The sequence below is a fragment of the Sapajus apella genome, unplaced genomic scaffold (genome assembly GCF_009761245.1).
Source record: "Sapajus apella isolate SASKATOON/1434 unplaced genomic scaffold, GSC_monkey_1.0 scaffold17, whole genome shotgun sequence".
NCBI lineage: Eukaryota > Metazoa > Chordata > Mammalia > Primates > Cebidae > Sapajus > Sapajus apella.
In genome coordinates this window covers 14696225-14718105 of record NW_022436957.1, presented here as the reverse complement: position 1 = coordinate 14718105, position 21881 = coordinate 14696225, and the positions used below count along the sequence as shown (strand labels likewise).

The 21881-nt window shown below is 42.7% G+C and overlaps 1 protein-coding gene across 6 annotated transcripts in view; it reads left to right on the top strand.

Annotated features, from left to right (window-relative positions):
• ADGRG2 (adhesion G protein-coupled receptor G2) overlaps positions 1 to 21881 on the top strand; it is a 102027-nt gene that overhangs the window by 78298 nt on the left and 1848 nt on the right. For all 6 annotated transcript variants that reach the window (XM_032286042.1, XM_032286040.1, XM_032286041.1 and 3 more), the window contains 12 exons: positions 1988 to 2153; positions 2681 to 2837; positions 4367 to 4510; positions 5114 to 5236; positions 6179 to 6224; positions 6338 to 6441; positions 7501 to 7622; positions 9576 to 9844; positions 12692 to 12791; positions 13678 to 13961; positions 16742 to 16843; positions 17832 to 17984. In XM_032286042.1, coding sequence (XP_032141933.1) covers positions 1988 to 2153; positions 2681 to 2837; positions 4367 to 4510; positions 5114 to 5236; positions 6179 to 6224; positions 6338 to 6441; positions 7501 to 7622; positions 9576 to 9844; positions 12692 to 12791; positions 13678 to 13961; positions 16742 to 16843; positions 17832 to 17984 — 1770 coding nt within the window. The remainder of the gene's footprint in view (positions 1 to 1987; positions 2154 to 2680; positions 2838 to 4366; positions 4511 to 5113; positions 5237 to 6178; positions 6225 to 6337; positions 6442 to 7500; positions 7623 to 9575; positions 9845 to 12691; positions 12792 to 13677; positions 13962 to 16741; positions 16844 to 17831; positions 17985 to 21881) is intronic.

Below are 21881 nucleotides of genomic sequence, written 5' to 3'. Positions count from 1 at the left end.
TCCCTCCCTCCCTCCCTCCCTCCCTCCCTCCCTCCTTCCTTCCTTCCTTCCTTCCTTCCTTCCTTCCTTCCTTCCTTCCTTCCTTCCTTTTTTTTTTGGTAGATTTGGGGTCTTGCTATGTTACCTAGGCTAGTTTTAAACTCCTGGGCTCAAGCAATCCTCCTACCTCAGCCTCCCAAAGTGTTGGAATTACAGGTGTGAACCACTGTGCCCAGCCAACAGTTTTTTATAAATATAAATATTTTTGGCCAAATTAGAAAATCACTGGGGCTGTAGTCAAAGGAAGATCCAATGGCTGATGAAGAATAAAGTAAAATTGAAGTTTGTTAGCCTGGGCCTAAGATGGCCACCTTCCCAAAGCTCATTCCAGCGACCCTTAGACTCAGCCTAACAGGCTGCATAAAACACTATCAAGGTGGTATCTGGTGCCTGTGCTGTCCTGTGGTGACAAGAAGCAAAGTGACGATACATAAAAGATACAGGTTGAGGTGTTACCCAGGAGCTAAAAATTAGAATAAACTTAATGGTCCCATAAGAAAGGAATGATTAAATAAGATATGCTACTGCAACACAATGCCTGCTATGCGACCGTGTAAGTCGTTAAAACAGAAACAGAAATATACGGAAACTTGTGGGCCTTTTTCAAGTCTTGATATGAGGTGAAAATAGCCCAGCAACAAATAGTTTGCACACCATGTTTGAAACAGAGTAAATACACATGCCTAAAGATTCGACGGGAATAGGCAAAATAAGAAATAGGGTGTTAAGTGGTGAAATTAAGAGCTATCTGCTGTTAAAGACAGGTTTGTATCATTGTTTTCCAATTAAAAACACGATTAAAAATCAGACTTACAGGTGATAGGCCAGCTGTGGATTTCATAATATTCTGGGTTTTCTGTTTGTTTGTTTTTGAGACGGACTCTCACTCTGTCACCCAAGCTAGAGTGCAGTGGTGCAATTTTGGCTCACCACAACCTCCACCTCCCGGGTTCAAGTGATTCTCGTGCCTCAGCCTCTGGAGTAGCTGGGACAACAAGTGCATGCCACCACACCCGGCTAATTTTTTAAATATTTTTAGTAGAAACAGGGTTTCACCATATTGGCCAGGCTGGTCTTGAACTCCTGACTTCAGGTGATCCACCTGCCTCGGCCTCCCAAAGTGCTGGGATTACAGGCGTGAGCCACTGTGCCCAGCCCATGATATTCTCTTTTCCACAAAAGAGCTTCTAGCAATCCACATAAAATCCTGTACACATGATACAAATTAAATACAAATATACTTGTTGCTTATATGACTATATATTAAATACACTGATGTGCTTTATATTTTTGGTTACATTTATTGAAGTATAATTTACATACAGTAAAATGTATCCAATTTTATGGATAAATCAAATTTTTGCAGTTCTGTGCAGTTGGAAACACCCACAGTCACGTAACCACCATCATAATCAAGATAGATAAGTTTCCCACTACTCCCAAAGTTCCCTTGTGTCCCGTTGAAGTCAAAACCTACCCCAATCAACTTCAGTCCCTGGACACCGCTGATCTGTTTTGTTTCCCTACAGTTTTTTGGATTTTTCTAGAATATCATATGAAGAGAGTCACTTAGTATGTGGCCTTTTGAGTTTGGCTTCTTTCACTTAGCATCATGTATTGGAAAATTGCAGATCCACCCATACCATTGTATGTATTTAGTTAGTTCCTTTTTATTGCTGAATAATATTTCACTGTATGGAGGTACCACAGATTGTTGACCTGCTGTCCAGTTGATGGGCATTTGGGTTGTTTCTAGTTTGGGACTATTATGAAAAAAGGGTACTATAAACATTCATGAACAAGTCTTCGTAAGACGTATGTTTTCATTTATCTAGGGCTAATACCCAGGAGTGAGTTGGCCATATCACATAGTTGGTCTATGTACGTTTATCTTCATTAGTGAGCTTTCCACTGTGTGTTCATAACACGATTTGGCTCTTTGATATAGACATCGTCAACACCAGCAGTATTTCTGATCTTGAGAACCAAGTGTCACAGATGGAGAAGGCTCTGTCCTTGGGCAGCTTGGAGCCTAACCTCGCAGGAGAAATGATAAACCAAGTCAGCAAACTCCTTCATTCCCCGCCTGCCATGCTGGCCCCTCTGGCTCAAAGGTACGACTTAGCAAACTGGAGTGGTGGTGAGAGGGGACCCTCCGTAGATAAAGATGCTGCTCACATGATTAATATCCCCAAGTCTTTTTCTCCCAAGTACCAGGTTCAACATGGTTTCTCAGGTTGCTACTCTATATTCTGCTTAGAATGAGGAGACAGAGTGGGACTGCCAAATCTTCACTGCCAACCTTGAGGCCGGGCGCGGTGGCTCACGCCTGTAATCCCAACATTTTGGGAGGCCGAGGTGGGCGAATCGCTTCAGGTCAGGGGTTCGAGACCAGTCTGGCTAACATGGTGAAACCCCCGTCTCTATTTAAAAAAACGAAAATTAGCCAGGCATGGTGATGTGCGCCTGTAGTCCCAGCTACTCAGGAGGCTGAGGCAGGAGAATCGCTTGAACCCGGGATGTGGAGGTTGCAGTGAGCCGAGATGGCACCACTGTACTCCAGCCTGGGAGACAGAATGGGACTCTGTCTCAAAAAAAGCAAAAACAAACAGAAAAATAAACTGCCAACCTTTCTTTACAGATTGCTGAAAGTAGTGGATGACATTGGCCTACAGCTGAACTTTTCAAACAAGACCGTAAGTCTGACCTCCCCTTCTTTGGCACTGGCCGTGATCAGAGTGAATGCCAGTAATTTCAACACGACTACCTTTGCAGCCCAAGACCCTGCAAATCTTCAGGTACATTGTAATTGATGGCAGAAAAAAATTATCTTGTATGTGATTGTAGTTCCCATTGTATTTCACGATTGAGGCAGTTACTGCTTATAGTCAGGGGTGATATTCAAAATATTTGGCATCTAGAACAGTGAGGCAACACAGAATCAAAAAAGATGTTGGCTGGGCGCAGTGGCTCATGCCTGTAATCTCAGCACTTTGGGAGGCCAGGGCATGCGGATCACTGGAGGTAAGGAGTTCAAGAACAGCCTGGGCAACATGGTAAAACCCCATCTCTACTAAAAATACAAAAATTAGCCAGGCGTGGTGGCATGCACCTGTCATCCCAGACACTCAGGAGACTGAGGCAGGAGAATTGCTTGAACTCAGGAGGCAGAGGTTGCAGTGAGCCAAGTTGCACCACTGCACTCCAGCCTGGGCAACAGGGTAATATTCTGTCTCAAAAAAAAAAAAAGTTGGTCTTGGCTGGAGCAGGATGTTGGAGGTCCCTGTTACACCCTGCGTTCACCCTTTAGCAGCTGAATTTTGTAAGCTGGCATGGGTGGTGTCCAGCAGAGGGTTCTAGGCAGTTGGGAGAGTAGACAGGGGCGTCAGCTACTTATCACATTTCAATATTATAACAAGTCTTAGAGCTACACTGCTGTATATAGTGGTGCTGAATATCATTTCTGTTTCTAGTGTTTTCTATCCACCTGTTTAGAGGGATTGGGGGCTGCAAACACCCAAGGAACCCAAGTCTTGCTTTTTAATTTTCATAGTCTTTCCTTTACAAGTGCAGTGCATGTGGTTCTGTGAGGGCTTACCCTAACTGGTGAATAACTTGGTGTGTTTGCTGCTACAGCCTCCCAGGGTCCACGGTCATCTTACACTTTTCAGTTATTTCTATGCATCCTTAAAATGTTTCCTTTCCTTCTTGGAGGCCTCCTCCTCCTCCTTATTACATTTCCTTTCTTTCTTTCTTTCTTTCTTTTTTCTTTTTTTTTTTTTTTTTTTTTTTTTTTGAGATGGAAGCACGCTCTGTTGCCCAGGCTGGGGTGCAGTGGTGCGGTCTCGGGTTACTGCAACCTCTGCCTCCTGGGTTCAGGTGATTCCCTTGCCTCAGCCTCCCTAGTAGCTAGGATTACAGGCACCTGCCAACATGCCTGGCTAATTTTTGTATTTTTAGTAGAGACGGAGTTTTGCCATGTTGGCCAGGCTGATCTCAAACTCCTGACCTCAGGTGATCCTCCTGACTCGACCCCCCAAAGTGTTGGGATTACAGGCGTGAGCCACCGCGCCTGGCCTACACTTCCTTTATTTAGTAGCAACCCTGGAATAGAAGTAGAAGCTATTTTACATAGAGATGCCATGGATCAGGTCCTCATAGGACCCTGCGTCTTAATTATTAGGTTGGTGCAAAAGTAATTGTGATTTTACTTTTTTTAAAAAGGACGCAACTACTGTAGTTACTTTTGCACCAACCTAATGGATGTGTTTTCCATCTCATTGTACTAGCTCCAGACATTTAATCTTATTTTCCACTTGATTTTCAGGTTTCTCTGGAAACCCAAGCTCCTGAGGACAGTATTGGCAAAATTACTCTTCCTTCATCACTGATGAGTAATTTACCAGCTAATGACATGGAGCTAGCTTCCAGGGTTCTGTTCAATTTTTTTGAAACACCTGCCTTGTTTCAGGTAAAACTGCTGTTCACTGCTTTTGGCTTGGGTTTTATTTGGAGATGGGGGCATTTCATTTCTTTTAGTGCTCGAATATCCTTAAGGCTTCTGTAAGTCAAATGTATTGCTGAAATGCTGCGATTCATTTTTAAACACAGCCTAATGATACTGGTGATGATAAGTAACAGTAAGTGACAGTTATGTAGTATTTATATCTACCAGTTGCTGAGCACTATCTAAGCAGTTCCAAATGTTAACCCTAATCCTCTCAACAACGCTGAGAGGAAGGAACTATTATTATCCCATTTTACAGATGACGCCATGGAAGTGCAGAGAGAGGTTAAGTGACTTGCTTGGGGACACACTGCTTAAATGGCTTAATGCTATGTTCCCTTTAAAGAGCACAAAACCCTGTTGTGTCAGTCTGTGCAATTTAGGTGAGAAACAGAACAAGCTCTGTTTCTCTCATTGTGATCCCTTGAGAAAGTCACTTTCCTCCCTGCCCCTCGATTTCTGACCTATGTTGGAAAATAAACAGTGTGGACTGAATATCCTTAGTGTTCCTTCTAGTTCTAAAACTCTGACACTATCTCATTTACGCTTGCCATCTTGGTGTGCCAGGATCCTTCCCTGGAGAACCTCTCTCTGATCAGCTACGTCATATCATCGAGTGTTGCAAACCTGACCATCAGGAACTTGACAAGAAACGTGACAGTCACATTAAAGCACATCAACCCGAGCCAGGTGGGGAGAGGCCAGTGCCGTCTGTTCAATGACCAGGAAGACCTTATACAAACTACGCCTGTAAGGCATGACCTGCAAAAGGCAGATCCGGCAGAAAGAACCTTCAGCTCAGTTGGAGTAGTGCATTAAGACTAGAATCACGTTTCTCCATTGGGTTTTAACACACTTAATAATTGACCAGGCTGGGTGCAGTGGTTCACGCTGTCATCCCAACACTGAGAGGCTGAGACGGGTGGATTGTCTGAGCTCAGGAGTTCGAGACCAGCCTGGGCAACATGGCAAAACCCTATCTCTCCAAAAGATACAAAAATTAGTTGGGCATGGCGGCAGGCTCCTGTAGTTCCAGCGACTTGGGGGGCTGAGGCGGGAGGATCACTTGAGCCTGGGAGGTCAAGGCGGTAGTGAGCTGTGTGTGGGCCACTGCATTCCACCCTGAGTGACAAAGTAAGACCTTGTCTGAAAAAAAATTGACCACCTAATTTCCAGGAAGAATCAGTGCAAAAGCAAGCTCTTAGCAACTGTGAAATATCAGCTACCACTATGTGTGGGTCTGTGGCTGCAGGTCTGATTTTCAGCTCAGTTCACGCTAAGCATCATCTACAACCTCGGTACTCACAGTGTGGTCCACAGATCCCCAGCATCAGCATCACCTGGGAGTCCGCTAGAAATGCAGAGTCTCAGGCCCCAACTCAGACCCACTGAGTCCGCATGTCCGTTTTCACAAGGCCCCAAAGCGACTCCTATGCACGATTGATGAGTTTAAGAAGTGCTGGTCTATTTAGGACTCATTTGCTTCTAGAGGTCTTATAAAATAAGAACTCTCCAAAAATTAAGCCTAAGATGCTGAAATTAAAAATACCACAGTTATTTTTTCAAATGCCTTTCAGTTTTTTTTTTTTAGTTCAGTAAGTTAATTATCTGTGATTTATCTTTCTACCACAGGATGAGTTAACAGTGAGATGTGTATTTTGGGACTTGGGAAGAAATGGTAAGTTCCAGTCATAACCTTTTCAAACTCTTGAGTGGGTAAACTGGGAGGTTGTGGAGTCACTGGTGCAATGGCCTCGCTTATAGGACAGATACTCTTCTCAATACCAACAGGTGGCAGAGGAGGCTGGTCAGACGATGGCTGCTCTGTTAAAGACAGGAGATTGAATGAAACCATCTGTACCTGTAGCCATCTAACAAGCTTCGGCGTTCTACTGGTAATATGCCCGTGCCACGTAGCCTTAAATTCTGGGTCTGAAGGGTAGGTGGGCCTCACACTACAATGTCTAATCTGGTGGATGGATAACCTTGACAGATCAGCAGATATGATATTGTGGCTGATTTATACACCAATGAGATCACCTCATGCCTATAACCCCAGCAGTTTGGGAGGCCGAGGTGGGTGGATCACTTGAGGGCAGGAGTTCGAGACCAGCCTGGCCAACATGGTAAAACCCCATCTCTACCAAAAACACAGAATTAGTCAGGCAGTGGTGGTGTGCACCTGTATTCCCAGCTACTCGGGAGGCCGAGGCAGGAGAATCAGTTGACCCTGAGAGGTTGCAGTGAGCTAAGATAATGCCATTGTATTCCACCCTGGGCAACAGAGCGAGATGCCATCTCAAAAAAAAAAAAAAGAGAGAGAGAGAGACTCCTCTTCTAATAAGCAAATGCACCTGAAGAAAAATACTTGAACATGAAAGACAAGTATTTTTCACATTCTCTTTTTACATTTTTCTCTTTTAAATAATTAAGATAACTAGAATTTAGATTAGGATGGGTAATAAAAATAGTTTGCAATGCACTTGAAGATTTTTATAAAACACTTTGATGTAAATGCTCTTATTTAATTATCCCAACAGTCCTGCAAGATAGGTAGAATGGGGAGTTGCTACTGTCATTTTATTAAAATCAGAACTAAGACTCATTTGTTAGATCATAGAACTAAGAAATGTAAGAGGCAGGAGCTAAATCACAGTCTTTAGCCTGTCAGTCCAGTTCCATTGTACTATAATGCAGTGATCAAGTACGTGGGCTTTGGAGTGTGCCAGGCCTGAATTTGAATTTTTGCTTCTCTACTTTCTGTGTGTCCTTGAGCAAGTTACTTAACCTCTCTGTGTCTCAGTTTCTTTATCTTTACCTGATAGTAATAATTGTGCCTACCTCATAGGTTTGTTGAGTAGACTATGAATGGGTCCCTAGAATATTTGGTAAATCATAAGTCTTGAATTTATTTTAAAATATTTGATTATTAAAAACAATATTTCATTTTCCAGGACCTATCTAGGACATCTGTGCTGCCTGCTCAAACGATGGCGCTGACGTTTATTACATATATTGGTTGTGGGCTTTCATCCATTTTTCTGTCAGTTACTCTTGTAACCTACATAGCTTTTGAGTGAGTATCCACAAGTGGAAATTTGAATTTAGGACTCAGTGCTCCTCTCCATTGCCCACATTTATTAACTAAGCCCTTTCCTCAGCCTGCCTTACCCCGTACACCCAGCTAGTGGAGCACCTGTGTATCAACTTTATGAGACTTTTTGATTTATATACTTGTGTCCTCCTACTAGTCTGTGGTCTCACTGAAGGCCGGGGTTGTGTCATAATCATCTTTATACCCCAGAATGATGCCTGGTACCTGTGAAATGGAAAGAGGGATGCGGCCAGGTGCGGTAGCTCACGCTTGTGATCCCAGCACTTTGGGAGGCCGAGGCAGGTGGATCACGAGGTCAGGAGTTTGAGACCAGCCTGCCCAACACAGGGAAACCCTGTCTCTACTAAAAATACAAAAATTAGCTCAGCATGGTGGCGGGCACATGTAAATCCCAGCTACTCAGGAGGCTGAGGCAGGAGAATCGCTTGAACCCAGGAGGCAGAGGTTGCACTGAGCCGAGATCACGCCACTGCACTCCAGCCTGGGGAACAGAGCAAGACTCCATCTCAAAACAAAACAAAACAGAAAAGCAATACGAAAGAGGGATGCAGACCCCGAAACCCAGGGACTTACAATCTGAAATAGACCACAGCACAATGTACAGCATAAGAACTATGTTTAATAAATTAAATTTCTAAATTATACCGAGCAAACACAAAAGATTAAATACATTAATGGGTGTGGGGATGGAGAGAAATAAGGGCATAAAAGATTTACTGAAAAAAATAGATACAGTGCATGTAACGCTGCAGCAAGAACGCCATTCTAAATAACAACCTTTCCTTCTTGGCTTACCAGACAGGTCCCTTTAGTCATTTTTTGGGGGTAATTCCAACAAATTCTAAAGGAAAAGGACATAGGCATTTTTATTGCATTAACTAAATGAAACAATATGTAGGTTCTTGGATTTCAATTTTGGACACTGATCAGGAAATGTAAAAATTTCTTTTCAGTGCCAAAGTTAGAGTCTAGCTGTGACTACAGATCTTCTAATGGGCCTTTGGAAATATTAATAGTGAGACTAAATAACCATAAGGCCAGCCATTACTCAGAATGACTTCACCAGATCTAATTTTGCACACATAAACATGAACATGCCATCAATTAGCTGGCTTTTTCTATGCTATCACATTTAGCTATACTTTAAACTCTTCTTTCCATGATCTCATTTTGCCTAATAACATACAATAATATGGGAATCTGGGTAAATTTTGAAGATCTGAATATAGCAGCCTTTATGAGAAGTAGCACCAATGCTTCTGGAAGTAGTTGGGGAGAAATAGGATGGGTGTTCAGTAGAGTCTACTGTAAACTATTTAAAAGTATGGGTCAACAGTCAGCATGTAAAAGGTCCCATAGAAATACACAAATTCTCCTTATGGTTATCACAGATGATTCTGTTTAGATTTTTCCTTTGTTGTTGTTGGTTTTAAACCCCGTACCCCCATACACACACACTCAGAGAGGAAATTTATGCATATAGAAGTTTAACAAATAATAAATTGCTTAAAACTCAAAGAGCCTGACAGATATGCTTACATAAGGATTGGTGCTGGGTGTGGTAACTCATCCCTGTAATCCCAACACGTTGGGAGACCAAGGCAGCAATATTGCTTCAGCCCAGGAATTTGAGACCAGCCTGCGCAGCATGACGAAACCCCGTCTCTACAAAAAAAATACAAAAAATTAGGAGGGTGTGGTAGTGAGTGCCTGTAGTCCCAGCCACTCAGGAGGCTGAGGTAGGAGGATCACTTGAGCCCGGGAGGCAGAGGTTACAGTGAACCTGAGATCAAGCCACTGTACTCCAGCCTGGGTGACAGAGCCAGACCTTATCTTAAACCAGAAAGAAGGTGGTGGGGGAGGCGTGGTTGACAGAGTAGAATGCTAATTTTTGTTCTCATCCTTTCCTTTTAGAAAGATCCGGAGGGATTACCCTTCCAAAATCCTCATCCAGCTGTGCGCTGCTCTGCTGCTGCTGAACCTGGCCTTCCTCCTGGACTCGTGGATTGCGCTGTATAAGATGCAAGGCCTCTGCATCTCAGTGGCTGTATTTCTTCATTATTTTCTCTTGGTCTCATTCACATGGATGGGCCTGGAAGCATTCCATATGTACCTGGCCCTTGTCAAAGTATTTAATACTTACATCCGAAAATACATCCTTAAATTCTGCATTGTCGGTTGGGGTATGTATAAGTATGCCTGCATGTTGCCGGGACTTCCTCTGTTTTTCTCCAGTGTTTTGATATGTAAGCAGGTGGAAACAATGAAGCAGATCACATTCAGCAAGGTCCTAAGACAGCCTTATACTCTTACATGTGCCCTGCCCAAAGGGCAACTTCATCAAGTCTCCTTCCAGGAAACCTGTGTATTTCCTCTGGATTTGTTATGAATATGAAATTCCTCAAGGTTGAACCATGAATCCTCTTTGTATCTCCAGGAACTAGAATTTGGGGCTGGCACAGAAGGTGCTCAATATATTGAAAACATTAGCTTGGTGCTAAAGAGGCCAAACTCTCAGTCCCTGAGCTCCCGGCCAGCCTCACTCTACTTTGTGCCTCCCAGATATCAAACATATATGACAGTATTCTCAGAAGAGCAGAGTGAGAGAGTGTACATATGAAACCCATTGTAACTTCACTGCCACGCTGGCATGACATGTCCGATTGTGCAGCCTATTGGTGGTAGGTCACAAGGCCTTAGACTCCCCAAAGATCTTGCAGATTTCTTCATTCAATTCCCAATGTAGAAGCCTCCTCAACCCTTAACTCCACCTGACTTATCCTTGATTAAAGATAATCTAACTTCTGCTTTAATACTTCTATTACTGGAGAGCTCATTACCTTACAAGGCAGCCAATAACCATCTCCTAAAGCTCTACAGTTCTTATTTTCCATTAAGTTCTGTCGGCTCCCTGGTGGCACTTACCAGTGGTCTTGGTTTTGCTCTCTCAGGCAGAAAACAGTAAGTTGATATCTCTTCTGCTAGACAGTCCTTTAGATAATCCACAAGTAGGCTGGGCGCCGTGGCTCATGCCTGTAATTAATTCCAGTACTTTGGGAGGCTAAGGCAGGTGGATTACAAGGTCAGGAGTTCAAGACCAGCCTGGCCAAGATGGTGAAATCCTGTCTTTACTAAAAATACAAAAATTAGCTGGGTGTGGTGGCAGGTGCCTATAATCCCAGCTACTCGGGAGGCTGAGGCAGAGAATCACTTGAACCCAGGAGGCAGAGGTTGCAGTGAGCTGAAATCGTGTGTGCCACTGCACTCCAGCCTGGGCGACAGTGAGACTCCGTTTCAAAAAAAAAAAAGATAACCCACAAGTAATATAAAACAGTATGTATAATCCCCTATTTTTCAACATATTTGCACACAAGTGACCCCATGAAAGATAAACCAGTGAGGTGAGCCGGGCAGTCATTCCAAACGTAGGTAAAGAAACTGGCTCCCAAGTGATGATGTGATTCCCCCCAGTTCACAAAGCTAGAGAACAGTGAGCCTGCTTTTCTGCTTCTTTATCTGCGGCCTTCTGCCATCACCCACCACCAGACTACATTTTCAGGCTAAATATTCCTACACATCAGGATTGCGAACACGTCACCACACGTGCCGCCCGCCTTGTATCTCATGTCATTATGTCTGTGAAGAACAACATCCTCTCCCTGCTCGTCCCAGAAAGAGAAGTCACTGCTCCAGATACTGGGCGTGGATTCTGTCTTCTTTAGAGAAGGCTGAAAGTCAGATTCCCTTGCTAAGTACAAGTTCCCCCACCCCCAATATTTTATTTTTAACAAAGTGTCTCGCTTAGAAAATTATCATATGTCAGGGTCACCAGACGGTACAAGCACAAAGGCATTAAACGAACTGTTAGATTAGATTTTACCAGGCACTGCGGCTGGTCTGTGACAAGGAATTGTTTTTTCTTTACCAGAGCCTTGAGATGGGACGTCTGCTGGTCGGCGTGCGGAGTGTGGGTGGTGGCATGGGGCTGGGAGGTGATGGTGTGCAGCTGTAAATAGGATTCTTTCCCCACCAAAAGCCACTTTAAACCTGGGGGAGACTTCTCATTGTAGCTTCCCTGAAGGAAGTGCCCACGGGCTCTGGAGAGAGCCGGCCTAGTAGCGGTCACCAGCCCCCGAATCAGCCAGGACAGAACCCTCCGTCCTTCATTGGGTCTCAAAGTCCTCAAATTGGGGACTTCTGATTTCATAATGAAAGATTTTCCAGGAGTTTCTGACTCTTAAATGTACATTCCAGACATGTATAAGTTAAAGGCACAAGGCTTGGTGTGGTGGCTCATGCCTTTAATCCCAGCACTTTGGGAGGCCGAGGTGGGCAGATCACCTGAGGTCAGGAATTCGAGACCAGCCTAGCCAACATGGTGAAAACCTGTTTCTACTAAAAATATAAAGATTAGCCGGGTGTGGTGGTGCACACCTGTAATCCCAGCTACTGGGGAGACTGAGGCACAAGAATTGCTTGAACCTGGGAGGCAGAGGTTGCAGTGAACTGAGATTGTGCCACTGCACTCCAGCCTGAGCGACAGAGCAAGACTGTCTCAGAAAAGAAAAAAGTTAAAGGCAATACTGGCAGCTGTAACAGATTAGCCTTGAAATCTCAGCAAAAGATTATTTCTCGCTCACCTGCAGTCTAGTTGGCAGGGGTAGAGGAGTCCCTGGTCTTGCAGTTATTCAGGGATCCAAGCTAGTGAAGACTCTGCCTCCAGGTTGCCCTAAGTTTGCAGGGAAAGAGAGAGTAGAGGGTCTCGCAGGAGGTTTCTATGGGGCAGGCCTGGAAGTGGAGCAAATCACTTGTGCCCACATTCCATGGGCCCAAAGTGAGCCATGTGGCCACACACACCCAGTTGCCTGGGAGGCTGGGAGCATCTAGTCATGTATCAAAGAGGAAAAGAAACCAACTTGGTGAACAGCTAGCCAGTCTCTGCTACAAGATGTAAATAGGATGTGAGTTCTAGTCTTGTCACCCACTTTGGTTATTAGAACTATGTGTGACCAGTGTTTCCCACCTTCCAGGGGTACCAGCTATGGTTGTGACCATCATCCTGACTATATCCCCAGATAACTATGGGCTTGGATCCTATGGGAAATTCCCCAATGGGTCACCGGATGACTTGTGAGTACAAAGCCCCCTAACGGAATGCTAAGTGAACTAGAAAACAGAGGACCTAGGCCGGGCACGGTGGCTCACAGCTGTAATCCCAGCACTTTGGGAGGCTGAGGTGGGTGGATTGCCTGAGATTGGGAGTTCAAGACCAGCCTGGCCAGCATGGTGAAACCCCATCTCTACTAAAAATACAAAAAAAAAAAACCAAAATAGCCAGGCATGGTTGTGGGTGTCTGTAATCCCAGCTACTTGGGAAGCTAAGGTAGGAGAATTGCTTGAACCCGGGAGGCAGAGGTTGCAGTGAGCCAAGATCACGCCACTGCACTCTAGCCTGAGCAACAAAGCGAGACTCCGTCTCAAGAAAGAAAGAAAATGGAGGATCTAATCAGCATATTGACTCCTGCTCTCATCCTAATAAAAGCCAGCAATATTTCACAGCAGCCGTCACAGTCATGGATGAGAGAAGCTAGCTGGAAGTGCCGTGTTACTCTTCAAGTGATGAATTTGGAAGAACTATTCTGAAAAGAAAAATGAATTAGGAGGAGCTATTTTGAAAATATTTTCATTAGCCTCTGATAAAAATGACATTCCAGTTAGATTAATAAAGACTCGTGGAACAGAGTTGCTAGGATTTACAGGGGCAATATCCTAAATGTTTTTAAAAAAAGGTCTATTTTTAAAATACTTTAACTCACCAAGTGTCCTCACATAAACTCTTAGATTCTTTTCCCTAGGAGCTATAAATGGTTGTAGAGAATAGCAGTTTTATCATTTTTTTTTTCTCTTGTACTGGTAGAAAATGTTTCAGCAAAATGTAATAGATTCATTGTGTCTCTTTGAACTCTAAGTCATCAGTGTAATGTGTTTTCCCCTGTTTTCCCCCCACCAACTCCAGCTGCTGGATCAACAGCAATGCAGTGTTCTACATCTCGGTGGTGGGATATTTCTGTGTGATATTTTTGCTGAACGTCAGCATGTTCATTGTGGTCCTGGTTCAGCTCTGTCGAATTAAAAAGAAGAAGCAACTGGGAGCCCAGCGAAAAACCAGTATTCAAGACCTCAGGAGTATCGCTGGCCTTACATTTTTACTGGGAATAACTTGGGGCTTTGCCTTCTTTGCCTGGGGACCAGTTAACGTGACCTTCATGTATCTTTTTGCCATCTTTAATACCTTACAAGGTAATCTTTACAGTATTAAATACAAACTGAATGATCCCAGTTGAATATAAGAATATAGTTACTAAGAGAGTACAGGCACGTCTTGGAGATGTTGGGGTTTGGTTCTAGACCACAGCAATAAAGCAAATATTGCAATAAAGTGAGTCACACAAGTGTTTGGTTTTCCAGTACGTATAAAAGTAATGTTAACGCGAGACTGTAGTCTATTAAGTGTGCAATTGTATGATGTCTAAAACAAATGTACATACCTTAACTTAAAAATACTTTATTGCTAAAAAATGCTGACACAGAGACACAAGGTGAGTACATGGTGTTGGAAAAATGGCGTTGACAGACTTGCCGGACGCACGGCTGCTGCAACCTTCAATTTGTAAAAAAAGAACAAAAAATGCACTATCTGTGAAACCCCATAAAATAAGGTATGCTTGTATATGCAAAGTAGCTTATTTAGTGGCTTAAGATATTTTCATTTAAAAACAGGTGTATCGTTGAGAGGGAGTGCTTTGAGATCTTTGGAGGAAAGGTGCTCGCTAAATTCAAGAAATGGTGCTTTTTTTTTTCCTCCTTATTCATCGTTATCTCCTTAGAGAGACCATACTGAGGGGAACCTGCCAGGAACTCTTTTTGAAAAAGTCAATTATTCTTCCTTCACTTGGTTGTTTTTTTAAATGTTGTATTCACATAGCACATACCATGACTGTGGCTGTGAGGGCTCACCACTCTCACCTCCTAGGTCAGAGATTTGGAGACTGAGAAATGGGAAGGCAACAGGCAGACCCGAGAGGCAGCAGTCTTACTTGAAGGCTAATCCCAAGAAGTTACTGCCCTGGGACACTCAGTGGGAAAGACAGCAGACTCTGTGTGTCACCATCTGCTTCAGCTTTCCCATTGGTTAATGAAGCCCATTCATCTTGGAACCCTGATAGTTGTACTCTTTAGAAAATTACTAATTCTTTTAGAGCAGTGTTATGAAAGCCATGTCCGCTGTTAATTTTTAATGGAAGTGCTATGACATTAAAAGCCCAGCAGGCTAATAGGTTTACATTACAATAACAATAATTCACTGTCCCTTGGTTTCCTTCTACTCCAGTCCTCTTTTGGAGAAGCTGTTTAGTTGCCTTCTCATTGGCTCATTTGCATCTTTCCTGTTGCTTTTGCTCCCATGTTGTCCTTCTATAGTTCTATCAGGCAATAATAGATCATCTTCTTGGTTTTCGAAGAAATCCAAGCCTGAGGTTAAATTCAAATGCCAAATTTGGTTGTTGGTTCTTATTTTAATTTGGAAGAAGCCAGCAGAGATGCTTGTTTAGTTATATATGGTTATTAATGTTTACTTATAGCAGTTCTTCAATTGGTTTATCCAGGTGTTATGCTGCATGGTATTACATACAAAACAAAAAAACATGTGCAAATTCTTTTTAAGGATCTTAAGAAGTTTTATTTTCCAACCATGGTATACTAATAGACACTTTAAAAGAAAAAAATGTATGCCCACGTCACCCTCATTTTCATCATTGACATGAAAGCAAGGTACCCACCCTCACATGTTTAATGCGGAAATTGAATCTGCCTTTTTCTTCATTTCCCCAGATTATCTCATTAGAATATGAATGGATAAAAGGAATGAATGTATTGCTTCATCTATACAAGGAAACTAACCCTAATGCACAGGGCTTTTGGGGTGGTTAAATGTATATATAGGTTCTGATTTTGGCCTCTCTTATATATGCTGTTTGTCTCCTAATGCAACCAAGGGTGGACACCCAGGGTGGCAAATGAGTGAAGCTGTGTAATGTTCAGACATGGATCTTGACGGTGGGCCAGGTACCCTACTAGAAGCAAAACTGTTTTGTTTGTTTATTTTTTGAGACAGAGTCTCGCTCTATCACCCAGGCTGGAGTGCAGTGGCACAATCTTGGCTCCCTGCAACCTCTGTCTCCCAGGTTCAAGTGATCCTGCCACCTCAGCTTCCCAAAGTGCTGGGATTACACCATGCCTGGCCCCTGGTATTTTTTAATGAAGGTTTAAAGTGAATAGATTGGGGATTTTTAAGTAGAAAGCAGAGAACCCAGAATTCATCCATTCATTCAGCAAATATTTATTGGCAAAAGCCTTGGGGAGTGGCAGCAATGGGGCTGGGTGGGGAGCCCTGGCCTGCCTTCACTGGGCACCCGGGTGGGTGAGGGGTGGAGCCCCAGGGCTCATTCAGGTCTTTGGCTTGCTCTCCATGCCAGCACCTGGAGCAGGTCAGAGGAGGCAGGCAGGTAGGTGAGTGCATCCCTGTACTGACTGGGTTTGAGTCGGGGAGAGAGATCCAAGCAAAGGACAGGGCAGTGGGCTGGAGAGGAGGAGAGAGGGAAGGGAAAGATGTGTGGAGGAAATAGCATTCGACAGATCTTGGAAACGGATTCTAAATTAGGAGGGAGGGAGAGGCGGGAGCCTAGGTCCAAGCTGGGATCCTGAGTAGATGGCTTGTAATTCCAAGATAGGGAAGGCCGAGGACGAGGTGGGAGGAGACAGTGAATTTAATTGTAGAAATGTAAGGTTAGGATTCCTTTTATCATATAAATATCTTAATCTCACAAAGATTTTCGAAAGGTATTCCCCGATGCCTTTTGACAGCAAGCTTTCCTAGGACTCTGGACTTTTTATCCAATTAGTAAAATTTCACGTTGCCCACAGCTACCAAAAAATTTATTAATATTTTTTGTGCAAAGTGAGCTTATGACATTCAGCTAATAGCTTGGAATTCATTGTGGTTTTTGTTTTTCCCTCCTTAGGATTTTTCATATTCATCTTTTATTGTGTGGCAAAAGAAAATGTCAGGAAGCAATGGAGGCGGTATCTTTGTTGTGGAAAGCTGCGGCTGGCTGAAAATTCTGGTAAAGATTTACCTTACTTTTTCTCTTCCTCTGAAATCTCAAGGAAAATATTGTATAAATTAAGATCTAAAGCAAATCCAATCTAGAAAGCAGTGAATTCTAGCAAATCTGGAATCTGCTCAACAGAAAATATTGTAAACATTAGGGAGAAAAAAAATCTAGTGAATTAAAAAATAATTATTCATATCTGGGAATTTTTTGAGTAATAAATTTATTGGGTTGCCTGCCTCTTGAATGAGGCAACAATGAAATTTTTAGAATTTTCTATTGATCATGCTTTTCATTTCCAAAAGTAATTTTTAGTATTTACCTTGGTAATTAAAAAAATCTCAACTCAGTCCTTTCTCCACAGGTCCTGCTTGTCAGCTGCTTTATTTGTTAGTAAGCCAGACTTGGGATATAAGCTTTAGCATACATTTGGTTGTAACATACATTTGGTTATTTTGAAGTTATTTTCACTTATGCCCGGTTGGGTAGTAAAGCACATAGCTCATTTTTTTAAAGAAAATGAGAAAAATAAAGTGCTGTTTGAAAAGCTGTATTCCTTTTGCATGAATACCCGCCTTTGCAGTATCTAGGGGACACGGCAGTCTGTATTCAGAAAATGGCAGTGCATGTAGTTCAGTCATTTTCAGGGATTGAAGAACAATGAGTCATTACAACACAGACTATTTGTGTTCTTGTTAGGACAGTGTGAGGCTCTGAATTACTACCTAATTCTATGGATATTTGTAGACATAATCAAATTAGCTTGGCCTTTAGTTCTAGGAGATTATAGGTTACTTTTAAACACATAGTCATTTGAAGGATAAATGTAAATAATCCAAATGAAAATACATGTTATCACGCCAACTGGTGGAAGGTGACTTCTCCATAAGATCCTGAAGTGAGGACTCAGGTGCTTAGGACTTATTACACTGTGATCTGTCTCTTGCGTTTGAGCTTCAACATACTGCCCTGTTTTTCTGTAATGCTTATTCTGCTGTAGACTGGAGTAAAACTGCTACTAATGGTTTAAAGAAGCAGACTGTAAACCAAGGAGTGTCCAGCTCTTCAAATTCCTTACAGTCAAACAGTAACTCCACTAACTCCACCACACTGCTAGTGAATAATGATTGCTCAGTGCACGCAAGCGGGAATGGTATGTATATCTCAATATAGTATTTCTCAAGCTAGTGTTTATTTTTGAAAGTGGTTTTATCCTTTAATGGCATTTTGGCTAAGCAAAGTGAGTAACTATTAATACATATATGACTAGTGGATCAAAATGTGGTTCCCTTATAAAAGAGAAAGTTTATTAATCCAAATTTATTTATTATAGAGCAAACATTGGAACAACTATCTTTTTTTAAGATTTGGTGTTTCATAATGGGATTGACGAAGACATAAAAATTTCAACATTTTAAATCCTCACTTAACTATTGTCCAAAGACTTCAGTACTGTGCTATTTCTGTGAGAATAGTATCTAAAATAGCTGATAAGACTATGCAGTTTTTATTACATCTGTCATAATATACATGTTCAACACTTTTTTTTGAGACAGTCTCACTCTTTTCGCCCAGGCTGGAGGGCAGTGGTGTTATCTCAGCTCACTCTAACCTCCGCCTCCTGGGTTCTAGCAATTCTGCTTCAGCCTCCTGAGTAGCTGGAATTACAGGCAACCGCCACCATGCCCAGCTAATTTTTGTATTTGTAGTGGATACGGGATTTCACCATGTTGGCCAGGCTAGTCTCGAACTCCTGACCTCAAGTGATCTGTCCACTTCAGCCTCCCAAAGTGCTGGGATTACAGGTGTGAGCCACCGCACCTGGCCAACACTTTTAAACCTTCCTATTTTTTGCTTTTCAGGTTTGTTAATTAGTTCCCACAATGTGGCTGTCTTGTGACAGTACCTAAATCCCCATGAATAAGTCAAATACTGGAAGATGACTTGCGACCAGTATTGGTGACCATATATGTGACCAATATCTGAACAGATATTGCTGCCGTGCCTCCTTTACTCATTAATTCTGACGTTTCTAGCTAAAACTTCTGTTACATTTTCTTTCTTTCATAAGACCAGGCTGTTCATTACTCATAAAAGCTTACCTTATCTATTTTTACCTTCTCTGGCTTCTTAATATATCTTTTGCATTCTTATAAAAATATAAGTTCTGCCGGTAGAGTTTCTCCTTACATGGAGAATTTGCCTGTATTCATTGTTTTAGGATGTTAGTTCTTTTCATGACTAATTCAAATAAATTCGTGAGAAGGTTCATACATCTACCAGACAGTTCCAATTCCCCGAAGATGGGAGGTCCTGCTGGTTTGTCTAGACATTTTTTTTTTTTTTTTTTTTTTTTTTAGACAAGGCCTCCTATTGCCCAGGCTGGAGTTCAGTGGTGCGATCACGGTTCACTGCAGCCTCGACCTCCCAGGCTCAAGTGATCCTCCAACCTCAGCCACCCAAGTAGCTGGGACTATGGGAGCATGCCACCATGCCTGGCTAATTTTTTTTTAAGATGTGGTCTTGCTGTGTTGTTCAGGTTGGTCTCAAACTCCTGGGCTCAAGCAATCCTCTCGCCTCAGCCTCCCAAAGTGCTGGGATTACAGGAGTGAGCCAATGCACCCAGCCTGTCCAGGCTTTTAAAATACCATAGCATGCCTCAAAATCAAGGTTTCTCAACTTCAAGCACAACTGACATTTCGGGCTGGATAATTCTTTTTTGTGGAATTGCAGGACATTTAGCAGGATTCCTAGATTCTATCAACTAGAGCCAGTAGCACCCTGCCCCCAGTTATGACAACCCAAAATGTCCCCAGATACTGCCAACTGTCCCAGGGGGGTAGGGGCAAGAAGGGGGTAAGATTGCCCCCAGTTGAGAATCACTGCTGTAAAAGATGAGAAGTACCTGCTGTATATAGCCTTAGCTCTTTACTGTCAATAAGAGAAAAAAAGCTCTGGGCTCTACACCAAATAGCTCTATCAGGAATGATTCAATGGAGGTAAACAGAGGAGAGGTGGTGACGATCACAGCAGGTTAGTAAGTTAGAGTGAGAAAGCAAATTGAAAGGAGAGAAATCAAAGGCACTAGCTGGGCGTGTTTGGGGCTCTAAATCCATAAACCAGATTTTTCCATAGTCTCCAAAGAGTTCAGAGATGAAGCCTCACCTGCTTAGCTCTATCAATGTTGTCATCCTTTGGGAAATCAGATGTGACAGAAACAGCACATTTTAACATGGTTGTTTAATACAGCTGATTTGACACAGCTACTTTTGATGCTTGACAGTGAGGGTGGGGGTACATTTTAAGGCTGCCAAAATGGCTCAGTGTTTAATATTACATAATATGCATGTCAGATAAACATCCCTAACTCCTCAGTCCTCACCCCAGCATCTGGGATAGATGAGGAATGGAATTGGCAGTTTCAAAATATAAAGCTAGGGCTGCGTGCGGTGGCTCACACCTCTTACCCTAGCACTTTGGGAGGCCAAGGCAGGCAGATCTCCTGAGGTCAGGAGTTTGAGACCAGCCTGGCCAACATGGCAAAACTCCATCTCTAATAAAAAATATAAAAATCAACAGGACGTGGTGGCACACACCTGTAGTCCCAGCTACTCAGGAGGCTGAGGCAGGAGAATCACTTGAACACGGGAGGCAGAGGTTGCAGTGAGCCGAGATCACACCTCTGCACTCCAGCCTGAGCGACAGAGTGAGACTCTGTCTCAAACAAAAAAAAAGAAAGAAAGCTAGAAGTTTATTGATTTGTTTATTATGCCAGGCCAAATTGTTCTTGTGCCAAAATGTCCTCAAGCCAAAATGCCTAAATTCAAACAGCCGCCTATTTGATCTGTGTCACAGAGCTGCCTTAACCATATTCATTGCCTAGTTTGCATGAATATTACACAGCTCAGTCTGAGCTGCCTTAGAGGGTGGGGTACCAGCAGCCATCTCATTTGGTACCCAGGACCACAAGCTCATAGTTTGGAAGCAACATCACATGTCAACTCCATCATTTCTGAGCCGTGTAACCTTGGGCAGAGCACTTAATTTCTGAAACCTTCGTTTCCTCATCTGTGAAATGGGGATAATAGTAGTACCCACCCTGCAGGGCTCTAAATGAGATAATAAAGTATCCCAGTACGGTTATGATCATTGTTATCATCATTATGTCATGAACTAACAAATGGGCTTATTATTCAGCTTTCTATATAGTCTCCCAATGATCTAATGGTCAGAAGGATGGTGCCAAGTAGCTAGAGGATGCCAGCACCTGCGCTTCCCTACAACTCAGATCCTGCTTGGGGTAGGGAAGGCCCACGTCCAAACCAACAGTTACCCTTGAGTGCCCAGCTGCTCCCTGGGCTGGACTCTGAAGTTGGAATTGGTAGTTTCCTCTTGAGAATTGGTCCTGTCCTGATTTAGTCAGAGGGGCTGGTTTAGTCTACAAGAGAGATGATTTGTTCTTGTCCTGACTGTTGTGGCTGGTTGCTCTGGTTTCTCTGGTACAAAGTTTCATTTTGTAGGAACCTAGAGAACCCAGAACTTCCTAAGGGTACATATGGGGGTCTCTGTTAACATTATTAACCTTTTGGGAGACCAAAGTATTACCTTAGCTTATATTATACATATGCTACTACTTGAAGTCAAAATATATCCAACCAGAGTTTGGAAGTGGGCCTTTTATTAATATATCATTTTGCTTCAGATTTTGACCATTTCATTAAAAACAAAGCAAAACAAAAAACTGCCAAAGAGAACTGGTTTCTGAAGCAATTTCCAATTTGGTAGGCTTACTTTGAGTGGCCTTAGGGAAGGAACGAAAAATAAACAAACATATATGAACATATATATCATAAATGAACATCTATTATAAATGTTTTTAAAAACATATTTTACAAATATATGTTTTGTTTCCTATGATCCATGTTAGAGAAAGTAAAAAGAAAAAAGAAAAAACAAATATATCTTTAAGAATAAAGCAATGTCTAAGTGTGTTCGCTTTTTAATGCTTTCTGTGGATACTTCATACGCCCTGCTTTCTGTGGATACTTCA